The sequence below is a fragment of the Xyrauchen texanus genome, chromosome 7 (genome assembly GCF_025860055.1).
Source record: "Xyrauchen texanus isolate HMW12.3.18 chromosome 7, RBS_HiC_50CHRs, whole genome shotgun sequence".
Classification (NCBI taxonomy): Eukaryota; Metazoa; Chordata; class Actinopteri; order Cypriniformes; family Catostomidae; genus Xyrauchen; species Xyrauchen texanus.
In genome coordinates this window covers 6605285-6629592 of record NC_068282.1, presented here as the reverse complement: position 1 = coordinate 6629592, position 24308 = coordinate 6605285, and the positions used below count along the sequence as shown (strand labels likewise).

The following is a 24308-nucleotide window of genomic DNA, read 5'->3' as shown; positions in this document are numbered from 1 at the left end:
CCCTGCTGCGAATGGTGCTGAGTAGACGCAGACCAGTCAGAGTGCCCATGATGACCCCTGTCCACAGTGGAAAGCACCTACAATGGGCACGCCATTGTTGGAACTGGACCTTGGAGCAGTGGAAAAAGGTTGTCTGGTCCAATGAGTCCCGTTTTCTTTTACTTCAGGTGGACGGCTGTTTACGTGTGTGCCGTTTACCCTAGCAGGGCTGATCCCCACAGCCACCACCATTGTGACCTTGAGCAAGGCACTTAACTCCGGGTTGCTCCGGGGGGATTGTCCCTGTAATAAGTGCACTGTAAGTCGCTTTGGATAAAATCGTCTGCCAAATGCATAAATGTAAATGCAATGCATAAATGGAAATGATGGAACCAGGATGCACTGTGGGAAGACGACAAGTTGCTGGAGGGAGTGTGATGCTCTGGGGAATATTCTACTTTGAAATCCCGGGACTGGCCATTCATGTGGACGCCAATTTGAAATATGTCACCAACATAAACATCATTGCAGACCAGGTACACCCCTTCATGGAAATGGTATTCCATGATGGCAGTGGCCTCTTTCAGCTGGATAATGTGCCCTGCCACAATGCACACAATGTTTGGGAATGGTTTGAGGAACACGATGAAGAGTTCAAGGTGTTGCCTTGGCCTCCATATTCCCCAGATCTCAATCCCATGGAGCATCTGTGGGATGTGCTGGACCAACAAGTTCGATCCACAGAGGCTCCTCATCGCAACTATACAAGGATAACTTGAAGGATCTGCAGCTAATGTCTTGGTGCCAGATACCACAGGACACCATCAGGGGTTTTGTAGAGTCCAGGTGGTCATAATGTTTTGGCTTTATTGTCTTCAAACTCTGTTGTATTTATTTGTGAATTGAGTATTTTGTGCACATCACATGATGAGTACAGAGTTGCTGCATATGTAAAGTTTTCCAAATTGATTACTTATGCAATTCAAACATGAGTGCAACTGGATGGAGCGCAACAGATTGAAACATGTGTTTGCAGCCATTTTTTCAAAGGTAAACTACTTTTAACATGACAAATCATCTTAAAGATGTGATGAGAAATTAGACATGACACAACACCCTAAGGCCAAAAACATACTTCATGAAAGGATGTGTACATAGATGTGAGCACTTGGCCAACGCATGAACATGAACAGTGGATTCTTGCATTACTGTGGTGGTAACAAACCTCAGTATTGTCTTCAAACTATTGCTTCACATTATAGTACTGTAGTTGACTTAAAAGAGACAACTCACCATTGAAGCAAACAGTTCACACTAATGTCCGCCATAGCACCCCTTGCTGTAATGTTGAGAATGCAAAGCATACTTGCGTAGTGTTATTAATTGCGGTCTGAAATCGAGTTTGCTTAGCAAGAAGAATCTGCACCTTTCGACCTTAAGACGTCCATCCGTTGTGTGTGTATACATAGACCAACTATTAAAAATAGTGACAATGTGTTACATGTGAATGGCCCCTATGTATGCAATAGACCTAAAGCAGCTCATTGGATTTTGGAACTGAGCACTTGTGTTTGTGTATTACATGTCTCACTGAGTTCTAAGATGTTTTCGGAGCAGGATTTTGCAATTTATGCACAGGTGTCCTCAGCACGCTGCCTTTGAACATCAGCAGGCTTGTGAATTCATTCTAGCAAAAAATGCATTCTCTTTGCTCTTTCTCAATCTTCCTGACTGTCCATCCCTGAGCTTTTCTTTTGTTTGTCAAGACCTGAATGCACCGCTTCAGTAAGATGGTTTAAAGTGCCTTCACTTCCCTTATGCTGTTCTTACTTGTATGTTTACACGGTCGCTCTCTGTATTTCTCTTTTTTCCCGCTTTCCTGGCATGCTCAGTATGGTGTTTTGATTAAAGCATTCTTTGTGGGCATCCATGGAAACCTTCCGAACACTTACGCACTATGATAAAAAAAGACGGAGAATTACTTTTTAGATAGGTTGAAGAAAAAAGGAGAATTGTAGTTCCTTGTCCCTGACAAAGAGAATCAAACCTACGGAGATACTGCATCGTGGGACAAGGGTTAGGTAAAGGGCATAGTCAGCTTCTCTCTCTCTCTCTCTCTCTCTCTCTCTCTCTCTGTCTCTCTCGGTGTCAGTCTCAGAATCTCTCATGTGGCTTCCTTGTGCCATTCTTCCTTGGTTTGATCCACACAATAAAGCAAATAAGATGAAACATCTCTGCATGTCACTCAAATCAGTTTCCCATGGGGCTGCAGGTATAGGATCTCTGTGGGCGCTCATGTATTCTGATATATAGGCGTGCAGGGAGCTTACAAGACCTATAGAGAGTTTTACAGTTGTTCTAGACCTCTGGTTTGGTTTTTAACATAATGTGATGCAAGTCTTAAATTGAATGATGAGAATCGAGCTCAGTTGTGCAATATTTGCACATATATTGTTGTGCAATATTTTAGTTGTCATTACTTTTCAGTGATGAACACTGTTGGGGAGTGTTACAGTAACTAAAAGAAGCTTCACTACTAACTTACATTTTTCAGTAGCATGACATCAGCTCAGCAATATCCACAATAGTGTAGCTTTTCCAGTAACAATGGACATTTTCTGACAAATAGTGCTGTAGCATCACAAAACTCTACATTCATCACATTGCATTGGGAACGTAGCAATGGCGACGATGGAGTAATCAAACATGCTCACGTAACACCACATTCACATAGCACTAGGAAAACCAGTTCATTTAAATTAATTGATTAGATTGGACAGTTCATGTAAAGTAAATGAACAGATAAAAATAAACAATTCGCTTATATTTAGCATTGGGAACACATATTAATATTAGTGAGTCAGTTCATGTAAATGAACTAGTAAACAGAAATGATTCACTGATTCACTTGAACCCCACGCAGTCTAACAGGGACGTTTTGTCACCCTATTTGTTAACCTTAAGAAAATTAACCATGGTTTTTCGATAGTAATAATTTAGTAACCACGACTGTAGTAACCATGTTTTTTGTGTGCAAAACATTGCTTTACTTTAGTAATATTTTGTAATATAGTAACCATGACTGTAGTAAACATTTTGTGGTTACTATGGTTTTAGTACAAAAATGTGGTTAAACTATGTAAACTGTAGTAAAACTATGGTCAGTTTTCATATGGAAATATCAGTCTAAATAAATACAGTCATTGTAAATTCAAAGTAGATTTAAAGGGGTCTTGACATACTCTTTTTTATTTTTTTATATATATATAATTGTATTATCTTCCCTGAGGTCAACTTATGATGTTAGTAAAGTGTTTTGCACCAAAACAGTCATAATTTAGTAATATCTAATCATTTTCCACCCTGTCTCTGGCCCTCTATCTGAAACGCTTGGTTATAAGATACCTGGCTCTTTAAGACTTCAATGTAAACACCCACTGTTGTGATTGGCTAACATCACGCAGCCCATATTTGATCTGAACTCAATCTGAACAAACTCAACACAACATTATAAAACTACATTTCAGTGTTAACATATAAAGTACACCAAACACATTTAATCTGAATGCAGACTTGCCAACCTGTACTCATTTTGCGTAGCAGGTACGCGTTTTGACATCAAAGTACACTGGTACAATTTGTCACCCTTTAGAGTTACTAGTGTTTTACTATGCAAAAAGCTGGTGACGCCTTTGCGTTCAATTGTTTACATGCAGTACTCAAGTCTTACAACAAGAGGCAGCTGCGTCTAGTCTGCCAAAAAACAAAAGAAGAAGGAGGGTCTGACCAATCATAGCCCTGGGTTCATTGTGCTGCACAAATGCGTAATGTCAGTCATTTCAAGAGACTGCAGATCAACAGCAACACAAAATAGATTTTATCTGTAGGGCCTTGCCCCACTCAAAATTTGTTCTATGATCAAAGGTGAGACATAGAACTCGGTTTCCCAGAGTCCTTCACAGTTCCACAGCTGGAGGTGAAGTCCCGCCCATGGACCCAGCCTCAAACGTCATTGGTCAAAAGTGGCCTATGACTGATGATGTCATTTTGTCAACAAAACCGGCAAAAAGTGGTGAGTTCGGTCTCTCTGCATACAGCTGCACAAGTCTGCAGTTTAAAGAGATGCGTATCTTCACATAAAAAGGAACTTCCCTCCTTCTGGACAAAGAGAGACCACATTTTTCTAACCTCACCATTTGGCCACGGTAGAGTAAGATTAACTTAGCTTTGTTCCAGTCGTGTAGTATACTTATTACAAACGGTTCATTTTATAAAAGCTTCTTCCCTTTTTGAGTATTTTGATTATTAATTTTGATTATTGATTATAGAATTTTATGAGACTTGATCAGTCACTTACTATAATTTTTCTCTTGTCAAAGAGTGGTGCCCCGAGGATAGAATTTAACGAGTTAAATTATATTATTTAATTTAATTATTAATTAATAATTAATAAATATTAATTATTAGTTATATCTGATAGTAAAACTGATCTAAACCACCAGTGCACCCTACATATCCCTCTCATTCCCCCTTCTCACTCCGTCTGGCTGATTCCTCAAGTGTGGATGGTGCTTTTAACTCCTTTGAGATTTAAGTTGGCATAGTAATGTTAAGTTATATGGTCGGTGTGTCGCAGATTGTTAAACGTGACTTTTCATAGTACCGTATTCATAATTATTATTGCAGGCAAACCCATCACTGTAATGAGAGGAGCAGATCATGGCAGGATGAAAAAAAGCAAAGCAAGTGCACATGCCGCATAAATAACGTTATCTAGAAATTTACCGGGAGGTGTGTGTGTGTGTGTGTGTGTGTGTGTGTTTGTGTGTGTGTGTGTGTGTGTGCCGTGCAGTTAAAATAAACATGACATCATATTAGGAGGAACTGGCAGGGAGATAGAGAGAAGAAGACCTAAAAAGAAACAAGTTTATGCCCCCCAGAAGTTCCTCTAAAAGTATCAGGAACAATGGCTGTGTCTCCGCCCCTCAAAACTGCCAAATCATGCATTTTGCACATTGTGCAATTACGATTTTTATATTAGCCACCAAGGAGCTTCAGGTAATAATGTAGCTAAACCTACATTCCTAGCTAACTTTTTACATTGAATAGGCTAAATATTTTTCATCAGGCCTATATGATGTGTGCCTATATAAACGGATTCAATTATTTAATTATTAAATGAAATGGAAATCCTGAACAGAATATTGGGTTTTATTCATAATAGACAGTGTTTTACATCACAACATAAGTTTCTGTAAATACTTGAAAATGAAAACATATGTTACAATATACAAAATTATTTCCATTTTTATTAAACAACTGAATGCAATTCACTTATGGTTATCAGTTTGTATAAGCACACATATCATACAATGAAATCATATTGTTTTCCTCATAGCTGATTTATATGTTGAATACTTTGATATGGCGGTGAGAGGGGAATGACCGTGTGCAAAGCGAAGTGCTGCAAATCATGTGAACTAAGTGTTGCACTATTGTGGTACTCCAAATCATTTCCTAAAGTTGGCAGGTCTGTGAATGTAGCAAACTGTTCACTCAAGCACAGCATAAAATATCAAACATGGCCATGGCATTTAAAAAAACATTAATGAATGGAACTGGTTACTTACGGTTTATCATCCAATAGTCACATTTTAACTGTCCCATCTTTCAATAACAGTTCCTTTGCAAAGGAATGCATTAGAGCGATGGGGATCCTTTTTGGAGTTAAGCGGCACGAGATGTATGATAACAGTCAAAGCCGCGCATGTTTATGTAGAAATACATTTAAATCCAGACAGGCACATGAAGGTGTCCTATGTAAGTCCACTTGGGTGAATTTAACATGATAGGCACGTCTCTCTCCTCTTCACCTGTGTGACTGACTGAGCACCAGTGGGCGGGTTCCAAAGGTACAATGATGAAATACTGGCGTTGATGTCATATTCAGATGTATTTGGTCCTTGTGATGTCACAAGTTCCACAAAATGTGATTCCTCATGTCATGACCCCTTTAAATTCGAAACGGTTAAGCATGAAACTAGTCTGCTTTAGAAAACTTAAAAGGCATATTAAAATAATTGCGACATTTACAATGTTGGTTTAATATCGCCAACAAAATAAAAGCAAATATTGTATGTGAGCTGAGTATTTTATTTTATGCATCTGTTGAGAAAGACATATTTTATAGAATGTTATGGCTGGAATAAAACCTTTTCATACTGCAGCCATATTCTCTCTCTCTCTCCCTGTATCTCTTTCTCTATCGGTCTCTGTCGAATTGGTTGTCCTGACAGGTGAAAAAACAGATTGCAATTATTGTTGTTTCACAGGTACAAATTCCCATTTGACGGTGGAGCTCGTCTCTCTCTACTACTCCGTTATCAGACAGACCTGGTAGGCTTTGATCAGATAGCGAGGTGGGATTTCTGGAGATTCCTCACAAATCCAGCTGGTTTTAAAACCTCCCTGTGGACACCAGGTGATAAAGGCTAAAATTGCAGAGCTGCTCGGCCACATGCACACACACCTGCACAGAGGCGTCGAGCGGTTTCCAATAGCCAAAGTGCTGCTAATATTCCTCAACGTATGGCAAAAGTATCAGCGGAAATGGGAATGAACTTTATGTACCAGGGGAGCTTCATAAGAAAGGATGAGAAATAATGTTTAGGATTCTACTCTCTCACACATATGAACTTCTGCACCTGAAAGAGAAAATAGTGTGTGTAGGAAACCTCTCATGTCTGTAGAGAATGGGTTTTTCCTGGAGTGAAAAGAGCCCCTGGTGAACGGGTAATGCTCCTTTTGTTATCTCTATTCCTACTGTGTCACTGTGTGTTTATGTGAGTGTGTCTAGTGGATCTGAGCACAGCATATTGCCTTATTTATTTTCATTTCATCTTGCGCGTATCATACTATTTGAGAGTATATACTGACAACAGAATCCAAGAACTCGAGAAGTAGCTGAGACGAGCCACATAAGCCTTTGAGCCATCCTTAGATTTGCTTCTGTTCTGCAATCTTCCTCATTCTCTAACAAGATCTTCCTCAATATCTTGTTGCACTTTCAGTTATTAGTTACTGTATGGAAGAGTTGTCACAACACCAACATTTCAATCCTCGATATCAATTCCCATGAAATTCTTGAATTTTGATACCACAAAAAGACTATACTGTAAAAAACACATTTATTTAAATAATTAAATATCAATATACAGTAAATATCAGTCATTTAATAAAAACGAATGCATATAGGGCTGCACATATACATTTGTGTGGATGAATCTGATGGTTTGAAGTGTACCGATGTAACCATGGTTACAGTTGATCATCTTATCGGAGCGAATATCACTAACGACAACAAAACTCAACCCCTCCCCTCAAAAAATAAATAATGAAAGAAAGAAAAAGACGGATATCAGAAAATATGTCTTATGAGCAGGTAAGTTGCATATCATCCGCTGCTGTTTTGACTTATTGAACAGTTGTTTTAAAATAAATAGTGTTACAAAAGTTAGGCAACGATGACATTAGACGATTACTAGTCATATCAGATCAAATCAAATGGTGGAATCTATTGTAACTTAGCTAGCAGCCAAATAGAACGAGGTAGTAACCAGTTTAGAAATTGGCATTGTTACCAGCATAAAAGTTTTTAAATTCCTTGAAAATAAAATTGAAAGCAACTGCAGTACCACAATCCATAATAAAATGGCCCATTAAAGTGGCTAACGCTATCTAACAAACTACAGCGCTAAGAGACCTCCCTGGCTCACTATCGGTCCAATAAAATATCTTACATGCCCAGCAAGAAAAACTCAATCTCTGGATCTCTGAAAAGCAAATACAATGTTTTTTGTGTTTGTGGCAGGGCGGAGGGCGGGGCCGGGTCGTGATCCTACACACCCGGTCCCGCCCTCCGCCCTGCCACAGTGTTTTATTACGGGCTTTGTCGCCTTCCCTTTTTGCTTGCAGACTCTTCTCAATTTGAGGTTTCTTTATTTTGAAAATGGGTGATATCCCAGAGCATTGCCTCTGGGTCAATTGTCAATGTCGCTCAGTTGTTGTTGCTACAAGCTTTCAGCTATATAATACTACCACACCTATCACCAAAAATATACTGTACATGCGCTGTAATAGCTGGATCTTCTTTTTCGTTTATCCCGATAGCTCTAAAATATGAATGATTATTATAGGCTTACCTTAGTAAATCGGGGTAAGGCAAAAACATGGCTTGGAAGACGGATAGTTGGTGTACTTGCTCATTAATATTCTTATATAGTGTAGCTTTATTTATTACAGTACTGAAAATATCAAACTGAAAACATGGAAAATGAATACATAATTTATTAAGCTATCATTGTTATAAGCAATGAAAAGATTTACAAAGTAATTTGTCCGTGACCATCGCTATTCAAACTCTGTTAGTTACATGACGAGATTACCTTGATTTTCGCATTAGGTGCACACACCAATATTTTCATTGCAGCTGGCTTGATCATGGTGACAGCACTCAGATACTGAATTGAGTCGGTACTATACCAATATTGCAAAAATACTGGTATAGTAAAATGTTTTATTGTTGCATTAACTAGTTCCGAAATACTAGAACTTTTGAGATTCCTGGTGTAAGACTGTTGTGTTTTAAAGCACTAGTTGGTAAATGTACTCTCTAAATCTTTGTCTCGACCTCTAGTCCTCTTTTTTTTCTCATTTGTTTGTTAATATAGTTACATCATCCTAAGCAATATGTTACCTAAATAGGACTACAATGTATTGAATAGGCATTAGAGGTTTTAGCATCCCCATACTAAACATCTGTGGATCTCGCTAGTGTTGTAGCCACAAACCACTGTGCTAATCAACACCATCCTATGCAGTAAACACATCATTAGGGCTTTCAATTGTGGAATACCAAAATAGCTTGTCAATCATAAAGGGTACAATAACACTCATCCAATCATCAACAACCAAACATCAAGACTCAGACAGTCATCAACAGCAGCCAAACCACATTTCTCTTCCACTGACTCTCAATTCAAAAACACCCCACTATTTGGGGGACTGCAGGAACATAAATGCTCATATCAGGACAATGTACTAACATCAAGAGTGCTGAAAAATCCAGACTACAATTAAACGATAGAAGTATATTAATGGTTTGTTCAAATGCAGTTTTTCAGACTTGCAATTTAGACATGACAGCTACCTTGATGAACAACACACTAGTGGCCATTCATTTATAAGACACTGTCTAAAGACAACAACAACAACAAAAAAAAAGCAATACCTCATATCACACAAGGCACTTCATTAATAGAGGTGCTTGTTAAGGCAAACATTAATATTACTATTGCTCATACTTTTCAACAAACCCCTAATCCTATGTGTTGAACTTCAGACCACAACCAGAGACTGTTTAGCCTGAGGCGGACCACTTGTATTAAAATTAATGGGAGTAAATGGAATGCCCAATATGGCAGGTGTAGAAAAGAAAGTCCCGCCTTATATGTAAAAAAGCCAATAATTTTTTACATACAGACATTTCTTCACAAATATATATTTTTTTACATTATTTGAACTAAAAAAAAGCATAGTTTTCGATATCATTGTTGTCAGATTTTACTGCTGATTAGAAGAAAAAAAAAATTGAGATCACAATCTTGACCAACCGTTTTGGATATTTCAGTCTTTACCCATTCAAATAGATAGTAGCTATGCTTTATGCCACTTTTATCCAGAAAATAGTTGCCCTGGAGAATTCCCAAAAGCTGTCGAGTGGACTGACTTGCCTTGAAAGAGGCTTTGATGTAATTTATCCTGCACCGTCTGTGCTACCAACATGAATAATACCTCAAGACACGTGGCTTGTCTTGAGACTCAGGACTCCCAACACCCTAGCAACTAAACTAGTTTTATATCTCTCCTCCCTTAGTTCATGGGCTTCCTTTATGGTAATCTCTATTTACAATGTATTATTCCTTATTGCTTCCTGTTATTATCTTTTTTCCCACCTTCATTTTCATTCCAAGCTTTAAACACTCTTAAGCTTTTGAGTTTGACAGGTCACACAAACTTTCCTCTTCGAGCCGGAAAGTCTCCTTTCTGGGCAGCTGAGGGAGTCAGTGGTTATCAGCTGTGGGTAAATGGGCTTTGGTAATCTGGCTCAGTTGATTACATGGCACAGTAGAGACAGCAGCCTCTCATTAGAGTGGGCCTGGGTGGCTCTTCCATGCTCGGATGAACCCTTCATGCACCGCTGCTCACCTCTAACCCTGGATTAGTGTCTGTCTGCCCTCGCTTCTACTGAGAGAGAGAGAGAGGCAGAGTGATGGGAGGATGATTAGAAGATGGAAGGCAGGAATTAAAAAGAAAGAGAAAAATGAAATAATAAAGAAAGTGTTTACCTTTTCCATTTTTACAAGAATTGAGTAGCACAATAGAAGAAAGTTACAGAAAGAGTAAGAAGAGACTTCCAAAGACAGGAAATTAATGCAGTGCAAGCCATAAGCTGTCTCCAGTGGATCTAATGTGAGTGGGTAGCTTGAAAAAAAATAAAAAAAGTAAGAACTGGAGAGAGAGTGGGAGAGAGACAGCTTAGTTAAGTGTTTAGGGAAAAACTATAGCCTACCTTCTCGACTGGGATTCCAGGAAACGTTTTATTTAATTTATTCTTACAATTGTGCCGGCCAAGCAAGTTTGTCTGATATCCCTTAATGAGGCCCAAAGCTTTGGCCACATGCTTCACTATTATTCCAGCCTCACAAAGCCTTAATTTTCTTCTCACCATTTTGCACTACAAAAGAAAATTATGGTAGAATTGAGTGTAACTGTGGAGTGAGATAACTTGCTACATCCCATAATTGCTCTTTAAATAACTTTTTTTTAATTTACCAAAAAATTATTGCTCAAGATGGCTTGTGGATTTCAGTGCACCAATTGTTCCATTGTGTTCTGTTGCTCCTCTTGATTTGTCATATTGGGATATTACATTTAATTGGGTTAATATATTTGATGTTGTTCTAAACAATCACCCAGTGGGTGCCAATATAAATCACAAACTCTAACTCTTATATCCTGCACTTTCATGTGTTTTCATCAAAGGACCGATGTTCTAGGGGTGGTCTAGACTAGACTAAAAAGTTGCATGGTTGATCCCCTATCAAACATGGGCTGTCACCATTGTGCCCATGAGGCCGTCCATGTAATTAAACATTGCTGTTCTATGGTGGAGTTGTATTCTATTCTATTCTATTCCAACCATTCCATTATATTCTGTTCTATTCCATAATCATTCCAACCATTATATTCTATTCCATTCTGTTCCATCCCATTCCATTCTATTCTGTTCAATTCCATTTTATTTGGTTCAATTCCATTTTTTTCTATTCTATACTATTGTAACTATTCCATTCTGATAGGTTCCATTCATTCCAACTATTGTATTCTATTCCCTTCTATGCCATCCCATTCCAAACATTCCATTCTGTTCCATTCCATTCCATTTTTTTCTATTCTATTCTAACACCTCATTCAAACTATTCTCTTCTATTCTATCCATTCCATATTGTTCTTGTCACGAAATGTGTCAGGAATTAGGATTTATTTTTTATATTTTATTAAATAAAATACAAACAAGGGAAAACAAACTCTCACAGTGGATTAAAAACTGATAAAACTGAAAAGCAGAGAACAATAATAAACTCTTGAAGAATAATAAACTGAACATTACAAACCAGACATGGAGACAGCGCAAACAAACACCAACTGAACATCATGAGAAACAAAACAATATGACAAACACAAGAGGAGAAGGAACACAATATATACAGGTAGGGCACATAAGGAACAGGTTAAGACAATTAACACAAGGACTAAATGGGGGAGAGTGATGAGAGTAACAAAGAGGCGGGGTCAGGGAAGCACATGGCAGAAAAACACAAAGCCATGTGCTTACACACGAGATTAAAACAGACACATGGTGATGAAGGACCAAACACAGTCATGTGCACTCACACAGCATACACGACTGACAGAAGAGCGCATGGCAAGAGGACCGAAACCATGAACTCACAAAAGATGAGACATGGAGCATGAGTGTCCGGATCCCGAGTGGACTGAGTCAGGACCCAGACACCATGCTCCGAACTTGAAAACAAACATAGAACGTGAGAATCAGGATCCTGTCATAAGCCTTCATAAGCCAGCTAACAAAGGACAATGCATCTATGTGAATTTCTACAGTTAATTCAGGATTGACTTCAAAGACATTAGTCATTAATCTGCCTGGGGGGCGGGGAGGGGGACCAACATCCCCCCCTTACCATCCCCATTAGATTAATTGTGTCATGGATTACTTAGAAATAATCATGCAAGTAAAATATTAAATTTTCTACGTTTGAGAAATAACAGACTTTAAATAAGGGTCAGAATTAGATTTCGACATCTGTAGGGTTGCCAGATTTCTATAGGTGAAACCGCCAATTAGATCTAGACCCTTGTACAGTTTGGAAATATCTGCCAAGGCGACGCTTTAGTCAATCTGGCAACCTTGAGCACGCAAGCCCTCTCTCCACAGTTTAGCAATGACTTGTCCTTCCTAGCATTCACATGAAACACACCACTGAAGGTAATGCAAGTTTTGGTTTTAATTCAAACAATTTTCAGGGTTTCACCCATAAAACGCTTTTGTGTGTAGAACAACTTTTTTACATCACTGTTTAAGCATCCTTTATAGAAACAGCCCAAACTTCCTTTACTAGTTCAGTTTTAGGGGTAGAAAAAATGTGTGTTTGTGACAGTGGAGGAGCAATCTAGAAAGAAATAAAAGTTTTCATGATCATAACATTGATTCTTTTCACAGAATTCATCATAAAATACAATAACAGAGGGTAACAGGTGCATGCTATGGCCATGTGTCTTAAGGGTCAATGACACTCATTTTAGTCCAGAGCTATTACATTAAAAATACATAAAAAATGCAATTCATGCAAACCATTTAATTAAAACCCTATGATGAGCTATGATGAGCATATTTCAAATGATGTTGACCATAAAAACCAAAAAAACATCTGATATTTATTTTTACATTTTTTGTGAAAAGGCACATTTTGTTCAAGTCATGTTGCAGAACCCTGAAAAAAACTTTGTGATATTCTTGACTGGAAAATTCATAATATATAAATATATAAAAATGTACCTTGAAAAAATGTGTTTGAAAACGTTTTGGAAATTAATGGAAGTCGTTATACTCTTATGTATTCAATGTGCATTGAAAGTATTATAAGACTTTTTACTTGATGGTTACAGCACATTACAATTCTATTTTTAAATTTTTAAATTTTTTTGTGGGAAAAAAAAGTTTTTCAAAAATGTATGAAACCAAATTGGACACAAAGATTACAATCATATTTTGGGGAGGATTTTTCCCCTTTTCTCCCCAATTTGGAATGCCCAATTCCCACTGCACTCTTAAGTCCTTGTGCTGGCATAGTGACTTGCCTCAATCCAGGTGGCGGAGGACAAATCTCTGATGCCTCCGCGTCTGAGACTGTCAATACCTGCATCTGATCACGTGGTTTGTTGAGCGTGTTACCCTGGAGACCTAGCGCATGTGGAGGCTTCACGTTATTCTCCGTGGCATCCACGCACAACTCACCATGAGACCCACTTAGCACGAGAACCACATTATAGCGACCCTGAGAAGGTTAACCCAACATGACACTACCCAGCCTAGTAACTAGGCCAATTGGTTGCATAGGAAGCCTGACTGGAGTCACTCAGCATGCCCTGGATTTGAACTTGGGACTCAAGGTTTGGTAGTCGGCGTCTTCACTTGTCTTTTCTAAAATGTAATACCTGGTACATCCTTTTTTGTCAATGACCCAAAAGTATTAGACCCTTATCTAATAAGGATTAGATAATTATTAGTATTTTGTATTTTCGACCACTGGCAATAAAAGTCTACTCTGGTTGTAGACATTATTTGCAGATTAGAGAAGGGTGTTGACTTCAGTTACATGATCATTTAAATCTCCTGTGGTATGTTCAGCACTATTTAAAAGTCACACAACTGTAAATACTGTTGCCAATCCCAAACACTGAGTATGTGAATGTAACCAATGACAGTTTTATCAGTCTAACCCTAACGTGTAGGGCTAGACCCTAATGTAAACATTCTCTTTCTGTCTTCTTCCTCAGCGCCCCCCACACCCATCGCTCCCCCTGAGCTTCTTGCAGTTGGTGCGACCTACCTGTGGATTAAGCCGAACGCCAACTCCATCATTGGTGATGGCCCCATCATCCTCAAAGAGGTGGAGTACCGCACCACCACAGGAAACTGGGCTGAGACGCACGTTGTGGATGCACCAACTTACAAGCTCTGGCATTTAGACCCAGATGTGGAGTATGAGATTAAGGTTCTGTTGACCCGACCTGGAGAGGGTGGCACAGGACCACCAGGGCCACCTCTCATCACTCGGACCAAATGTGCCGGTAAGTGGTAATTGGTTGTTCTGGTATATTTTATAGAAAGGAGAGGGGATATAATGAGTTGTATACTCACATCAAAATGAAGAGTTTGTTGCAGAGTGTTTTAGAATTGTTTTGTTCAATTTAGAACCATTAACTTCTAATTAATTCAATTAATTCCTGTTGCTTGCTGTTGCTGATATATGAGTTGCTTCCTACTAAGGTTTATAACATACTTTCATGAGCATAAGAGCTTTGATTAATTTGAAAAAAGACCTGTGTTTGGATAGTTTGGCAGTAAAATACTTGTGTACAGTTGTTGCCCTTTTGCTATCCTCAGAGAGGACTCTATTATTACAATAAATAAGCTACATTCACTCTCTCTGTTTGTTCCGTTGGCTTTTACACCTACAGTTTCTCAAAGCGTGGGCTTTTCCTGCTGTAAAAGCCCAAGCCATATGTTAGTCATAGTTAGAGGCTCTGATATAGCACTTATTTGTAGAAATGAGGGATGTAGAGTTGTGGAGATGAATGAAATAGAGCATTTAGAAGGCCTCATTTGCCACTTTTTCAGGTGAAAAAAAGACACATATTCTTTATGGCATAATGTATCTTTTAGAATTTAAAACTCCCTTCCCAGTGTAAAAAGACCATTTATAGAAACTCAATAATCTCGTCTTATTCCAAATTTCCACAACTTACTAATGTAAGTCAGATGAATGCACTATTACCTGACTATCCACATTTAAATGGCAATTGCACCTATTGGATTGTTAGAAACATTATTAGAAAAATAAATGACATGATGCCTTTAAATGAATTAATAAATAGACTTTGCTTCCATTTTATTTATGGACATCACCAGTTCATCTCTGTATTTTCTATTCTGTTATTTATTGCCACTTTTCCACCATGGGGCCGAATGGTTACCATTGCAGAATCGTGCCGTTCTGTACAATCTGGGCCTGTTGCTTTTGTGAGAACATGATATGAATAGACTGACAGAGCAAGTCTATTGGGGTTTCACCAGCATGGTCCAGAGTACAGTAGGTAACTCTTTTGAGAAATCTGTGCCCTGAACAGTTTGTAATCGTACCGTGCCGAACCGTGCTTAAATGGAAATGCTACTGAAACATGTTTGGAACCGTTTGGCCTGATGATGGGAAAGCTTTAAAAGTTTACTTCAAAGTATTTTGAATTCTGTATAGCTTGTGTTATGATAATGTGTTATGTATTAGATCAGTCAGACTCTCTTCATTCTAAAAACCAAAAAAAGAACAGAAAATAGCCGTGGGACTGAACACGAGTCTGTTATTGTTGAGTTTCCTGAGTTGAAATTGGAAGATACTGAGGTATTGTTGAAGGACAGACAGAGAGATGGTTTGATATGATTTATTAGGAATTGATGGCGTTAGGTGTAATGAACAATGGCAGGGAGCAGCAGAGAAGAGAAGGGCCATACAGTAGGTGGGAAAATTTTTTGGGCGTAATTATGAACGCAGTAGGGCGATGTGTGGAGCGGCGCCTACAGAGACAGACACTCTTGATCTGATAAAGTGACAAATAATGAGATGAAGGCAACAGATGAGACGGCCCCAGGAAGTAGAGAAGACTGTGATCTAGGTTAAGGAAGTCACTGTGTGTGTGTGTGTCTGTGAGAGAGAGAGAGATTATATGATGAAGGAGCTGCAATTTTCATTGATGACACAGCGGGGGAGAGGGGCTTTTTTCGTCTTCTCTCTCTCCTTTATCAATCCCTCGCTCACTTTGCCCCAACTACTCCTCCGCCTCCATTCCTCAGATGTTGTCTGGGCTCATCCTTAATAAGTGTGGGTGAGAAACAGATCAATATTTAAGTCCTTTTTTACTTTCAATCTCCACTTCACATTCTTCTTTTGTTTTTGGCAATTCACTTTCTTTGTGCATATTGCCACCTTCTGGGTAGGGAGGAGATTTTATAGTAAAAAAGGACTTAAATATTGATCTGTTTCTCACCCACATCAATCATATCGCTTCTGAAGATTTTGGACTTTTATTGATTAATAATGTTTCTACAGAGCTGAAATATTCTTCTAAAAATCTTCGTTTTTTCTTCAACATATGAAAGAAAGTCATACTCATCTGGGAAGTCATAGAGAGAAGTTTCACTCTGGGTGATCTATCTTTTAAAAACTAAAACTATCTTTTGTTTCATCTCATTATCACACTCATCAGTCTTAATCTTAAAGGGATAGTTCACCCAAAAATGAAATATTTGATCATCATTTACTCTCCATCATGTTGTTTTAAACCCAAAAGTTTTTCTTTCTTATACTGTATTTCAAAGACTGTCCAAGCAGTTCAATTTCCATACAATAAAGGTGGATGGGCATGATCATGATCCCATTAAAAGTATGTGACTGTGGCGCCATCTTTGCAAAATTATATTATGTGGCTCCTTACACATATTACGGCAGTTCCGAGATGAAATGTCCACTGTGTGGTGCTAAAAGTGAGATACATTTTATCCAAAACAGAGGAGATTTTTAATAGGGATGTCCCGATTAGGGTTGCCATGGTGTACAGTTACCTGTTTTACTAGGAACAAGGGACAACACCAGTGTGAAATTGTATACCAGCGGAAACATTATAAATGGAACCTCAAATATCAATACAATAGACTAACACATAAAATAGCCATAAATAAGAATAGTTGCCTGATAAAGATGGGATGTTCTTTTAAATCCGTAATGCAAGCTACAGTTCCTACGTTTTTCCTTCCAAGGATGAGCTAATCATTTGACTGTGTGCATGTGTGTGCGCTCAACATTTTTACTTGTTCAGGTGAGGGTGTTGTGCACAATCAGTGCATTCGTACTAGCTCAACACAGGTTGCCCGTAGCCGTCTATTAAACATATACACATACATACATCCCTAATCCAATGAAGCTGCTTCCCACCGACAGTCCTGATCGTCCCTGTCCTTCCAATTATTATTTTTACCTCTGCTCTGCAGCACAGGGGCTCTATTGGTATGCTAATGCAGTCGCAGAGAAGTGCGTCTTCTTTAAAACATACCAGCAGGCTGTAGGATGTCATTGCAGAAACACACTCCCATTACTTTTCTAGTACAGTATGTACGCAGAAATAGAAGAAAATAATTACATGTATACAATGTGGTCTTTTATTCCCTATATTAAAGTCGGCAGTCATTGGCAAGCATTACTTTTACTGTTGCTCATATTTAGGGTTAGGGATTTGAACAAACTTACTTTTAAACTTACTTAACCTTTCCCACATTGTTTGTGCTCCGGACGTGAATTATGTCTCAAATCATGCAGCTTGTTGAAGGGGTTTGTGTTATTGCTTTCTAAATGAATCATACTTATGATTTTCATCTGCAGGGCCATATAACAAGTGAAAAAATCTCATAGACTTCCATAGAATGAGTGACCTGTCATTCTGTAAACAATATCCCATGATGTTATGACCTGCAAATATAGACCCCACAACAAATCATTTTTGTATTTGTTCTTTATACACTTTGTGTAATGGAGCAAAACCAGTTACTCCCCCCCGGCTGTTACAGTTAATATGCTCCACTTGAGATTCAAGCTGCAGCCCACCTTATGATCTGGAAGATGGGTGTCTTAACTCACTCGCACACATTCTGTATGGAAGGCCTTGTGTGTGACTCTCGCTCACAGCCAAATGAGCTCTGACACGTCTCTAAGAATAAAACTGGCATTCAGGTACCGCAAAAAAGTTGACAGCTTTATTAAAAAGCATTGTTGTGAATCGGATGATAAAGCAGGAGAGTTTAAAGGAATATTCGGGGTTCAATACAAATTTAGCACAATTGACAGCATTTGTAGCATAATGTTGATTACCACGGAACCCGGAACATTCTTTTATGAGTAAAAGGAGAGAGCGGGACAAAACTTTGGGGACTTAACAGTCATGTGGACTGATGAATTTGCTTTAAATAAAAACGATATCAGTCTAGGACATGTCCACATGTGTGTGGAGATCAATGTAAAAACCACTGTCAGTTCTCATCATATTAGAGTCTGGCATTTTGGGAGTCATAGACCAGGACTGAGAGAAAGGGAGGAAAGACAGGGATTGGAGAAAAGTGAAGCGTGTGGGGGGAATGCATGTTCATGTGCTGGAGGAATGTTATTGGGTCATGATGGAAAAACGGACACACACACACACACGCACACACACAAACAAACATGTTTGTGTGGCTATCCTTATGACAACTCTCCATAGACATAATTATTTTTATACTGTACGAACTATAGATTATATCCCCTAACCCTAACTCTACCCCTAAACCTAACCCTCACAAAAAACTTTCTGCATTTTTTTACCACCCAAACCCGCCCACACACACACACACGCACGCACGCACGCACACACGCACACACACACTATCAAACTTGCTCAAAGAGAGGCTAACTATTCCAGTTGATATCACAGGTTTATGCTCAGTTACCCTGAAATGTATCTGCCTTCAAAGTAAGCCACAAAGAAAGTGACCAAGTTCTAATCAAATTGATATTGACTTAGTGATATTAATACCGCTGGCTGGTAAGAGGAGGTTTTATACATGATGAAAATGCTGTTGACAGTTGGGAACTATAATAATAACTTTCCTGCAGTCCATCCTCTCATCCTCTGCACTGCTCTGATCCTACAGGGAAATCTCTGCTGCTTCACTTGCTTGATTTCTTCAGCAGGATTTGTACAGAAAGACAAATGATATTTCTTTCTTTCTTTACTTCATTCCTTCCTTTCTTTCTTCTTTACTTTACTGTCCTTTCCTGTCTTTAACTTCCTTCCTTCATTCATTCATTCCTTCCTTCCTTCCATCCATCCATCCTTCCTTCCTTCCTTCCTTCCTTCCTTCCTTCCTTCCATCCATCCATCCATCCATCCATCCATCCATCCATCCTTCCTTCCTTCCTTCCTTCCTTCCTTCCTTCCTTCCTTCCTTCCTTCCTTCCTTCCTTCCTTCCATCCATCCATCCATCCATCCATCCATCCATCCATCCTTCCTTCTCCTATTCATGACAACAAGGACTCCCCACTAGCTTTCTTTATAATCCTCTACATCAGGGGCGTCTAACATGACATGAGTGCCATTTTTTTTTCCCTGGTCAATGGCTGTGCCATGCAACCATGCAAATGTATGCAATTTTTCACAGAGCATATTAAGTGCTTTAATGAAATACAATAAAAAATAAAACTCTGTCCTTTTGTACAAAATGAGTATAGTTTGCTTATTTGATTACTGATCACGAAATTGTGTGGAATCTTACATTTTTCTTATATTATGTCATTGTAATCATGTAATCACTAGCACGCAAGCAACAGCGATAGGCTAATTTATACAAAGTTTTTTACACCTGCATTCCAGTCATCTTGATGAAATCCTTCCTCATGATCACGCAGCGTTTTTCTTCAGCTGCATGGGAGAATAAACACTATTAAAGTTTGACGAGACCTGCCCTGCATGTGCAAGCCATTCACGCATCACAAGCCTTTTAGCTATTTTCGGTGAATCGCACCTGAAAAATCCTAAAACTTTATTTCCAGTTTTAATTAAGATTTTGAATAATTTATATTTTGAATAATTTATATTTTGACATGTGTGTTTTTGAATCCCACAATGTGGGTTTATGTTTTCTCTTTTAATCGTTAAGTTTAATTTTGAGTGTGATCATGGTTTAAGGAGGGTGTACCTGTATGCTCATTTGGAAATCTCAAGGATTAATAGTGGTGTTTTCCATGTTGCTCTGAAACCAAAAATAAACAAATTAAACACTGAATGTAGGCTGTCATCCGCACAGCCTGACTGAAGAAAAGAGGGCACGTTTAGTCATTGAAAGTGAAGCGCTGCCGGCTTATAATGTGCGAATGGCTTGCACGCGCTACACGAGTCTGTTGGGTAAACTGCAGTCTTGTTACATTTGAACTTTTTGTTTAGCCGTCCATTCAGCTCATGAAAACACAATGCATGATCATGAGGAAGGATTACTGTGGCAGGGCGGATGGCGGGGCCGGGTCGTGACATACACTGCTCCGTTCCGCACACCCGGCCCATAATCGGGCTAATTAGCCCTAGAGAGGGATATAGGCTGACCGAAGATGGCAGTGCGACTAAGAGAGAGATTTATGGGCAGCTGTTTGCCACCAGTGTAAAGGGATTAATGGAAAGGAGGAGGCGAGAACCGGCTTGACAATATATATATAATATTTTAATTATAAACTTAACCAAAAAGACACACACAGAAGTGTCGGACAGCTGTCCGTAAATCTCTCTCTCTGTCGCACTGCCATCTTCAGCCAGCCTTTATCCCTCTCCAGGGCTAATTAGCCCGATTAGGGGCCGGGTGTGCGGAATCACGACCCGGCCCCGCCCTCCGCCCTGCCACAATTACATCATGATATAGATTGGACTGCAAGTGTGGAATTCCATATAAATAAAATAGTCTATTCCTCTCTCGCCATTGCTGGCATGCCAGTGATTATCCCTCCGTGTGCCAACGCTGGCATGTGTGCCAGAGGTTGTCAACCCCTGCTCTACATTTTCCTCTGCACCAGCATGTTTTTCCTGGTCTATCACCCACCGTGGCAGAGACATATTCAGGTCTGGAGATCTTTAATCTATTTTTTCTCTACTCTTCCATCACCACAAATGATGGATAGAATTTAGTCCTCTGCTCGACTCTCCAGCAAAGTGGATTTATTTGAATATATTTCCACATCATGTGTGATAAATCTTCATTCTCTGCAAGGGCAAGACAATGGAGGTGATAATGTGTGTGTGTTCTTAATTGCTAAATAGCCACTGAGGTGACTGTGGTGCTCTTAATATCTAATGCAGGAAAAACAAATAGTGGCAATAGCTAATCTTTCACCCACTCATTATAAATCTAAATAACTTATAGCAAATGTACTCTACCTGTAGATGGCCCTTCGTCATTTTTTCTTCTTTTCAAGGGAATGCAGGACAGTCCTACACACATACACAAACATCTCTCTCAGGTCAATTGCTGTCCTCTCTCTAGCCTGGTACATTGAGATAAAGCTTGTCGTAAAGATTCTCTTTGATTTGCCTTTCTGGGATCTTTTTGTTAAATTTATGACATTTTAAAACACCTCTACTTTATGAGTTAATTACCAACATATTTCTGAGTTAGAGGGCCTAATGTATCTTCTGGCTTATGTCCTAATGTTAAGAGTGAACATGTTGTGATATTCCGGCACTCTGCAGTACATCAGTTAATGATATTATTCATATACAGAGGGTCAGGCAGCTTAAAAAGTCCTTCTCTGTCATTCAGATGGTAATTCTTTGTCATGGTGATGTTTGAAACACTGTGTTCCTTCCCAGGTATGACAACACAAGTTTCAGCGACAAATAATTTGTCCATCCGCACTGTACGAAAATGCTTTGTAATGAAAATGTAATATAATTACAGCCCATCATGTTTACGAAAGTTTAAACACTGTGGCTTTGCGATAGTTTCAAATCATTGCTCTCAGAGCTGGACTGGGAAGAGGTGGGGTTCTGCATATCTGCGTGTTTTCTGCATATCGCGGCACCATTTTGTGGTCCATTCTGCCACCCATTCTGTACATTTCGCAGACAACCCACCGACCCGCTCGGTTCTCCCAATGGCCAGTCCGCACCAAATTGGCACCAAAGTGCGTCGGCCAACCACACCTTGACAAGCCCAATATAGCAATAATGGCTAGATAAATGGCATGAGTTTGGGGCAGGTCATCCTGTTTGTTCGACCAATGACATTGTAGCGTGGAGGAGGAAGGTGCCAGGCGGAATGATGGATGCCGGGACCCCAATCAGCCTGATCCAAAAGTTGTTTGGGGGGTTCGCCATCCTTTTCTGCATATTGAGTGGTGGTGGTGTAGTGGTCTAAGCACATAACTGGTAATCAGAAGGACGTTGGTTCAAGCCCCACAGCCACCACATTGTGTCCTTGAGCAAGACACTTAACTCCAGGTTGCTCCGGGGGGATTGTCCCTGTAATAAGTGCACTGTAAGTCGCTTTGGATAAAAGCGTCTGCCAAATGCATAAATGTAAATGTAAATGTAAATATTGCAGCACCGTTTTGTGGTCCGTTCTGCATAACATTGCTGCTCATTTTTCTTATCGTCACCCATTCTGTACGTTTCGCGTCCGATCCTCCCACCCGCTCGGTTCTCCGATGGCCAGTCCGCACCAAATCGCCACCAAAGTGCGTCGGCCAACCACATCTTGACAAGCCCAATATAGCAACAATGGCTAGATGAATGGCATGAGTTTGGGGCAGGACTGCCTGTTTGTTCGACCAATGACTTTGTAGCGTGGAGGAGGAAGGGGCCAGGGGAAACCCATTCAGCCTAATGAGGTGAGCGAGGGATAAGGGCGACCGGAGACGGCAGCTCTCAGAGAGAGCTGAAAGAGAGAGAATTATGGGCAGCTGCCCTGTATGTGTTTGCTTGTGTCTTTTTTTTTAATTAAACATTATTTATATTGTTAAGCCGGATCTCGCCTCCTCCTTTCCCTTGTAACCCCTTTACAGACTTTTTTCCAAATCGATCATATTTTTTGCAATTCTGCTTGGTGTTACTAGTGGCTCAGAAATCTTTATCACTTGGTTGCTGTAGTTAACATTTTTGATACTATACAGTGTATGTTAGAGATCATTTAATAAAAACAAAATGGTGAATAAAGGGTTTTCACTCTTTCTCTTCACTTAGTTGAGCTAATGAGAAGAGAGTGTCTTTAATGGAACAGTCCAGGCACACAAAGAACGGAGCATTGTATTTCTGCACACGTCAGGCAGTCACGGTGCAGAGATGGTGAATAATGCACAGGGGGCAGAGAGAGAGAGAGTGAGAGGATGAGAGAAAGAATGAAAGAAACTTTGTTTTTGTGATTCTGAAAGTTGATTTGGTTTTGTGAGGCCTCAGCAGTACAGTTTGAGTGCATTTGACTGAGATTATATTTAAATTCAAAAATTCACAAAAATGAACATGTCATAATTTACTCACCCTCATATCGTTTCACAGCTCTGTTACTTTGGAACCCAAAAGAAGATGTTTTTTTGGATGAACTATTAATTTAAGAGTATGTCCACATAATATTATAGAAAAAAAATCTGCAGAAATTGTTCTTCCATAACTGTAATCTTAGCATGCATAAGTCACTTAGCAATTAGGGCTGAAACGATTAGTTAATAAAAAAATTTGGAAATAAAATGTAATTGTCGAATAGCCGTTTCATCTCATTTAACATAACAGGATATATTATATGAAACTCTAATAATTGCGTGTAAGAGAAGCACTGCAGCTCGTGCCTGACTGAGGAGTGGAAGAAAACAGCTCACAGTCCAGATGTACTCAAAATTTTCCAAAAAGCTTCAGGTGATGTAGATCGCAAAGTATAAGGAAATTATACAAAAATAAAAAATAAGTAAATACAGAAGCACTCTCATTGTGGAATAAGTGAAGTTTAGATGCCGCTCAGATTAAACAAACCTTGTGTGTCGAGCGTCTTTAAAGGAAACATTCTGGCATTACATTTTTAATGCAGTTATAGCTTTATTAAAGTTAATTTAATAAGGATGCAGGTCATGTAAATAACTACAAACTCCAAAATTGGCATTTCTCTGTGGGGCCAGAGCCTCTTCTATGAGTTGCGCGAAGTGTCCCGATGTATTGGATGAACTTCTAGTCACGCATTCTTAGATAGTCACATCGTGTCCCTTTCTGGTATTCTTGCATGTATCATGCTAAATTTATCAGGTTTACTGGCTTTACGTGGCGAGTTAGTAAGCAAATTAGTAAGTGATTTTATAACACT

The 24308-nt window shown here is 39.2% G+C and overlaps 1 protein-coding gene across 6 annotated transcripts in view; it reads left to right on the top strand.

The window, feature by feature from the left end:
• Window positions 1–24308, top strand: part of LOC127646731 (receptor-type tyrosine-protein phosphatase T-like) — a 343034-nt gene that overhangs the window by 151987 nt on the left and 166739 nt on the right. For all 6 annotated transcript variants that reach the window (XM_052130581.1, XM_052130582.1, XM_052130580.1 and 3 more), the window contains one exon: window positions 14179–14472. In XM_052130581.1, coding sequence (XP_051986541.1) covers window positions 14179–14472 — 294 coding nt within the window. The remainder of the gene's footprint in view (window positions 1–14178; window positions 14473–24308) is intronic.